General features: G+C 42.9%; 1 protein-coding gene across 1 annotated transcript; it reads left to right on the forward strand.

Annotated features, from left to right (window-relative positions):
- Nucleotides 1-6184: 6184 nt before the first annotated feature.
- Nucleotides 6185-7168, forward strand: LOC148102651 (protein NLRC3-like). The gene has a single exon (XM_087842291.1). The coding sequence runs from the start codon at nt 6200-6202 to the stop codon at nt 7166-7168; it is 969 nt and encodes a 322-aa protein (XP_087698417.1). The 5' UTR covers nt 6185-6199.
- The last annotated feature ends 489 nt before the right edge of the window (nt 7169-7657 follow it).

Raw genomic sequence — 7657 nt, forward strand, 5'->3', positions numbered from 1 at the left:
CCAAGCAGGCGCTAAAGTGTGGCATTGCCAGGCTGTATGTCACTGATCGACTGATTCACTGTCACCACAAGATGTGTCATGAGACAGTCTCCTTCAAACAAATCAAACTCACCATGTTTAAGATGACAGTGAAAGAAACAGATGAGCACAAAGCAGCACTGTGGTCACATGAAGAGGTGCAGACCTTTTTGTGCACAGTGAAGAAAAGATTCAGATGAAGCTGGATGAAGTGATCCGCATTGCAAAGGTTGGCTGCTAAAGGGACCAATGCACAGTAACCAGTGGCTTTAAAAACGTTAAAAACTGATTACCGGGCCATCAAGGACCACAGTGGCCGACGTGGGTCCAACAGACAGGACAGGAAGTGGTTTAATCAAACGGACGTTTTATGGGCGCTGACCAGCGAGCACCTGGAGTGAGAGAGGCCTCGACTCGAGAACATGGTGACGTTTGTGAATGCTTTGTGTGTTTGTAATATAGTAGCATTGGTGATGTGTTCACTTTGAACAAGCCATGTTTCAATAACACTGTTGTCTCTTTGCAGATACAAAGCTAGCTAGTTCTCTGTTTATGCTAACTCCATCCTCAGCTAGTTTTTTGTGCTTACTGAGAGAACAACATAAAGTAAAGCCACAGCTGAAGAACTACACTTTCCCCCAATTTAATGTCATTTGTGTCCTTTTGCTGTGAAACCTTTTCTACATGCGACGGCTTTTCATACATTTGGATTAGCATGGACCTCCAAGCTCCCCTGTTTGTTGCAGGGGTAACCTGCAGGCGGGTCCATTCCACTGCAGGGCAACCTGCATGTGGCGAATAAAATTTGAACTTGTGCCACAGCTCCAGTTGGTGCAGCGGTGCAGACGCAACACAGCGATGCCCCATCACTGGTAAGAAATGGTGATGAAATTTCATACTATGTTGACTTTAGCAGTGATGGAGGAAGTGCACTTTTGTTTCATTTTCTTTCCTCCACTGTGTTTTTGCTCCATTTTTCCCATAATTCCTCTTGCGTTGCATTGACCTTCCATTCTTCCTTTCCTGCAGGCGAGAGGAAGAGGACACAATCTAAACTGGACTGTACTAGTGTGCTTGAGGCATGGCAGCAGAGGGCGTAGGGAGGAAAAGGCCAAACGGCACAGGTCGCTGCCTTCAGTTAGGCATTCCTGAGTGTGGTCGGTTACCTCGCTTCAGTAATGCGTGGCTGATGTTTCATCTCTCCATGGACTTTACCCCTTTGATGCAAAACAAAAGCAAAAGCTTTACATTTCTCTGCTTTGTAGCTTTTGGTTCTAGGAGAGGTTTAGTACAGCTTCAGTGTTGCACATAGAAAATAATTTATACATGGCACATTGTAAACAGTTAGAATTTTCCACAGTGTCATAAAGAATTTAGTGATTGTTATGTTTGTGCATCATATATTTTTTTCAAATAACCAACATTTGGCACAGATGTGCCAGGATAACTCCTTTTGAAGAAAATAAAAAGAGTCTCTCCTTTGCATTAAGTCATTGCACAAAAATCTACATCTGTTTATGTGCCAGAGAAAAATCCTTTATTGTATGTGTTTTGTTGTGTTTAGGGTTAGGGGCCGCCTGAACCCACCCACACTGATGTGGTGCTACACTGTAATGGGACACCAGTCGATCTGAGTCGGGTTGATACTGATGGAAAAGGGCTTAAATGTGTCCTGGGCTCATTAACTCTTTAGCTGATTAACTTCTAGTTAGCTTAGCTAGCAGTTAAAGTGTGATCACTGTGTAAGCAGTCAGCTTGGTCCTGAAATAAAGCTGCTCGCTGCCATTTCTACAGCCGTGCTTGACCTGCTGCTTTGTTGAACTACAGTAATGGAGGATTTGGAGGCTGAACTCGGCTCTGTGACACTTTTTTGACCTCTGCAGCTCTCAGCTGATGTGCACATGAATGCTTCGTGTTTCCTCTGCAGGTGAAGGTAGAAAGTGTGTGTGAGCTGATGTGGATTGAGCAGCATGGATCAGTGTGAGGACAGAGAGGAGGGAGCCCCTCCCTCTAAAACCACTCTGTGTGGGGAACATGAGACCAAAGCTCAGAGGTGAGATGACCATCTCTAACTGTCCGTGACTCTTCTCCATGTCACAGCTCAGCACTCACATCTCTGCTCCATCATTATTCACAGGAACCCACCTGGACCTCCACCCAGCTCCGTGTCCTGTAAGAGCGACCGAGTAAAAAAATTGATCAATAAAGTTGAACAAAGACAGTTATCTGAGTAAGCTAATGTCACTGCTACAATGTCTCAAATGTGATCGGCTTAGATGTGCTTTAATTTTATTTAACCTGCTTTTAGGCTCCATCAGAGACTCAAACCTGGACCTAAACCCAGCTGTGTGTCCTTAAAGAGTGACCAGTCTGGAAATCACTGGATTAATTTTAAAGTCCAGCCTCCGTCTGCTGCAGAGAGGTGAGCTGTTAGTAAAATGAACTCTTTGATTTAACTGCTTGATGTTGTTGGATATGAACTGCAGTGCAAACACGTCATTCCCTCAATCCCATTTAAACCGTCTCTTAAAAACAAGCCTTTGGTTTCTAAACAACTGAAAATCTACTTCAGCAAACAGGAAGTGATGCTCGTGCTCATGTTTTCTTCCATCAGTCACGTGCTGTATGTTGGAGGAAGTTAGAGGACGTAACACCAACTCTGCTGCACAGATTTCACTTTGACTCATAAAACTCAAAGCTTAAAAAATGACTCAAACACTGGTTGTTATTTTTACTTAAAACTGAAGTCACTCAACATTTTTCTCCACTTTTCTGAAAATCCATCAAATAAAAATCTTCTAAAATGTAGAAAAAAAAGTTTCCTCTCTGACTTTGTGCCTTTTGGAGATCAGTTCATCTGCTGCTCACTGAACTGTTGACGGAAATGTGTGCTGCACATGGTAAACACCAGAGATGGGCAGTAACGCGTTACTTGTATCACATTACTGTAATCCGATTACTTTTTTCAAGTAACGAGTAAAGTAAGGGATTGCTATTGCAAAAACGGTAATTAGATTACCGTTACTTTCCCGTAGGAACGCTGCGTTACTGCGTTACTAAAACCGTGATTTTTTGCGAGAATGTCTCATGACAGTGACGTAAGCAAGCGCGACGTTCGTGACAACAGCTGTGTGCAGATCAACAATGGATCATATATCGAGTGCAGAGAGAGTATGAGCGTGCAGCGTTTAAAGCGTGGAAGTACTGACCTTACTTTGAGTTTGATTCCATAAAAAGTGACAAAAACATTAGTGTCCGTTGTGCGTGGGAAGAAAACTTCTTTTTACAGCGAAAAAACCCCTAAACTTCCAAACAAGCACCGAGTAGCTACGACGTAATGGGAAACTCCCAGAGAAACTCGCGGATTCTTCCACTGACCGCTGCACACCTGCACCAGGGTAAACCTCCGCCTACCCCACTCCTGCTTTACAGGTGAAAATAGAGCAACAGGACCGCTAGTCTTTGACTTTATTTATTTTCTGCTGTGTTTTACTTGCATCTATTTGAAAGACTGAGTGTAAACACACAAAATATTTTATTTTATGAGCTGGAATGTGCAGAAAATAGGTTTAAATGTTAAACTAATTTCTTCCAGTCAGAGAATGTTGCAGATAATTAAATTTTTGCTTGATGCATAAAGTTAAAAGATTAAAACTAATAAAACAAGTTTTAAAAAGAGATTTTTCCATTTGATTACATTTTGTATGATGATTATGCAGAAAAAGTAGAATTGGGCTGAAAGATCTATCGCTTTATCACCTATTCAGGTTGTAAATCATGTTTTTAAAAAGTAACTAAGTAACTAAGTAATTAATTACTTTTCAAAATAAGTAATCAGTAAAGTAGCGGGATTACTTTTTTGGGGAAGTAATCAGTAATTAGTTACTGATTACTTTTTTTCAAGTAACTTGACCAACACTGATCACAACACACGTCAACTTTTGCTGCTGCCTTGGCGGTGTGTACGAAGGCACAAGGAAACAAATCTGACACTCAGCAATTTGCAACATCACGCCATGCAGAACAGCATGTTAACAAGTTTAAGCAGGGAAGGCCATGAAAGTTGCACTAGCAGGAAAGAAAAATTAAAGAGATGCAATCTAAAGCTCAAACAGGAAGTGCTGTCACTGAAAGAAAAATCTTATTTGTTCAAATAGAGCTAAATTGATGTTGGTAAAAACATTAATCTGGTCGCTCCAGTGAGTTAGTTCCCTCTTAGGTCCCTTTGTGTCCCTGCCTCCCCAGTTGTGTCCTCGTTCCTGGAAAAGACTAAGACTGAACTGTATTTTTCCATGTTTGGCACATTTTCACGTTCTGTTTAACTTTTTGCTTTTTTGAAAAACAACAGTACTAATCAGAGCGTCACCGTTCTGCCTTGTTCGGAAACCAGAATCATGTATTTCATCTTGTTGTTGAGTTAAGGAGTAACTATTGTCATCTCTGATGGCTGACTTTCTTTTTCTACATGCTTTGTAGCTATTAACAAATAAAAAAGGGGGCTTGACTTGGATTTTTCTGATAACTGTTGTAACTGGACTTTGCTCCCATTGATCGTTATTGGAATTTAGCTTTATTTCAAAGTAATACCTCAAGAACTTGTGGTTATACCTGTAAACTGTGTTTGAGATAAAATATAATGCTTTAAATACTGAATGAATTTCTGTTGAAAATGAACTGTTGAACATTTACAGCTGCAAGTCATCTAAATCGGTCATTGTCCAAATGTCTCTTGCTTGACCTTTACCCTCTGCTTGAACTAATTCTTCATGATTCCTCCACAGAGTGGACCAGGAGAGCTCAGAGGTTCGACGTGGTCAGTCTGCCCATCAAACACAGCTGGACTCCATATTTATGGTCTGTACATGTACAACAACTTCTTTTACATCTGTTCTGTTCACAGTCATCTCCATGCTGCTCTTTGTAGACCAGCGGAGTGTCAGTGTGTCCAACATGGATCTGATGTTTGGCTCCATGATTTCAGTCTGATTGGCTCATTCATAAAGTATTCTGTTCCAGCTGCTGGAGGACAACATCATCACGTTTGTGAAGAACGAGCTGAAGAAGATCCAGAAGCTTCTGAGTCCAGATTACCCAGAATGCTTAGAGAGTCAAAGGGAAGAAGAAGAACAGAGGAAGAGGACCAGAGAAACTTTTGTGAAGATCACGCTGGACTTTCTGAGGAGCATGAAACAGGACGAGCTGTCGTCGTGCTCGCTCTGCTGACGAGGACCGTCTGCAGAGCAGTAAGAGGATTTAAACTGCTGGACTAATGGAAAATTTACTTATGTCTTTAGAGACACGTCAACATGTGCAATCAATAAATTGAGATTCTTACTACTCTGTTCCTTTAGGAATTTCAACTGAAGGTTTTCAACATCATTTCAAGTCTGTCATGAAGAAGAAGTTCCAGCATGTGTTTGAGGGCATCGCTAAAGCAGGAAACCCGACCCTTCTGAATCAGATCTACACAGAGCTCTACATCACAGAGGGAGGGGCTGCAGAGGTCAATGATGAACATGAGGTCAGACAGATGGAAACAGCATCCAGGAAACCAGACAGACCAGAAACAATCAGACAAGAAGACATCTTTAAACTCCCACCTGGAAGAGATGAACCAATCAGAACAGTGCTGACAAAGGGAGTGGCTGGCATTGGGAAAACAGTCTTAACACAGAAGTTCACTCTGGACTGGGCTGAAGGCAAAGCCAACCAGGACTTCCAGTTCATGTTTCCATTCACTTTCAGAGAGCTGAATGTGCTGAAAGAGGAAAAGTTCAGCTTGGTGGGACTTGTTCATCACTTCTTTACTGAAACCAAAGAAGCAGGAATCTGCAGCTTTGAAGACTTCCAGGTTGTGTTCATCTTTGATGGTCTGGATGAGTGTCGACTTCCTCTGGACTTCGACAAAACTACAATCCTGACTGACCCTAGAAAGTCCACCTCAGTGGATGTGCTGCTGATAAACCTCATCAGGGGGAAACTGCTTCCCTCTGCTCGCCTCTGGATAACCACACGACCTGCAGCAGCCAATCAGATCCCTCCTGTCTGTGTTGGCAGGGTGACAGAGGTCACAGGGTTCACTGACCCACAGAAGAAGAAGTACTTCAGGAAGAGAATTGGAGATAAGAAGCAGTCCAGCAGGATCATCTCCCACATCAAGACTTCACGAAGCCTCCACATCATGTGCGACATCCCAGTCTTCTGCTGGATTACTGCTACAGTTCTGGAGGATGTGCTGGAAACCAGGCAGGGGGAACAGCTGCCCAAGACCCTGACTGAGATGTACATCCACTTCCTGGTGGTTCAGGCCAAAGTGAAGAAGGTGAAGTATGATGGAGGAGCTGAGACAGATCCACACTGGAGTCCAGAGAGCAGGAAGATGATGGAGTCTCTGGGAAAACTGGCTTTTGATCAGCTGCAGAAAGGAAACCTGATCTTCTATGAATCAGACCTGACAGAGTGTGGCATCGATATCAGAGCAGCCTCAGTGTACTCAGGAGTGTTCACACAGATCTTTAAAGAGGAGAGAGGACTGTACCAGGACAAGGTGTTCTGCTTCATCCATCTGAGTGTTCAGGAGTTTCTGGCTGCTCTTCATGTCCATCTGACCTTCATCAACTCTGGACTCAATCTGCTGGAAGAACAACAAACAACCTCCAAGAACTGTGACACAAGAGAATCTACAGAGAAAAACTTCTACCAAACTGCTGTGGATACGGCCTTACAGAGCCCAAATGGACACCTGGACTTGTTCCTCCGTTTCCTCCTGGGTCTTTCACTGCAGACCAATCAGACCCTCCTACGAGGTCTGCTGACACAGACAGGAAGTAGCTCACAAACCAATCAGGAAACAGTCCAGTACATCAAGAAGACGCTCAGTGAGAATCTGTCTGCAGAGAAAAGCATCAATCTGTTCCACTGTCTGAATGAATTAAATGATCGTTCTCTAGTGGAGGAGATCCAGCAGTCCTTGAGTTCAGGACGTCTCTCCACAGATAAACTGTCTCCTGCTCAGTGGTCAGCTCTGGTCTTCATCTTACTGTCATCAGAAAAAGATCTGGATGTGTTTGACCTGAATAAATACTCTGCTTCAGAGGAGGCTCTTCAGAGGCTGCTGCCAGTGGTCAAAGCCTCCAACAAAGCCCTGTAAGTAAATATGTGGTCACAGCTATCTTTTAATTAACAGCAAACAGGTATCCACAACTAACAAAAGAAACATTACTGGGTGCTCATATCTGTAAAATCAGTATAACTATTAAATGATCATCAGTAGTCACTTTATGCAAAGGTGAATACATGTGTAGCAGCAGAAATTGTGAGCGTTTGTGAAATATTTCGAAGTGTAACCTCATCACTCAGGCTCCATTCAAGCCTCTATCTACGCTACAAGCGTCTAGACTCTGGGCGGGGTCCTGCTCTAATCCCCGTCACCACTGGGAATCCATTCTCAGATGGGCCATCGGAGTCTCATCGCAAAATATCTCTATCTGAATTCTGTACATCAATACATTTTTTTCCCAAAAGGTGATTCTGTTCATCTGGATGTAGCGTTTTCAATGTACTGTATAAACAGTACATTTGCACACTGACCTCACAGCTAGTGAAAGAACAATGGGCTGTGAGGTCATTTCCTTGATCA

This window comes from Neolamprologus brichardi, chromosome 6 (assembly GCF_056152115.1).
Source record: "Neolamprologus brichardi isolate AB-2024 chromosome 6, ASM5615211v1, whole genome shotgun sequence".
NCBI classification, from domain to species: domain Eukaryota; kingdom Metazoa; phylum Chordata; class Actinopteri; order Cichliformes; family Cichlidae; genus Neolamprologus; species Neolamprologus brichardi.

Excerpts from the sequence above, each read along its gene's own strand:
- LOC148102651 (XM_087842291.1), top strand. The coding sequence starts at position 6,200 with ATGTGCGACATCCCAGTCTTCTGCTGGATTACTGCTACAGTTCTGGAG.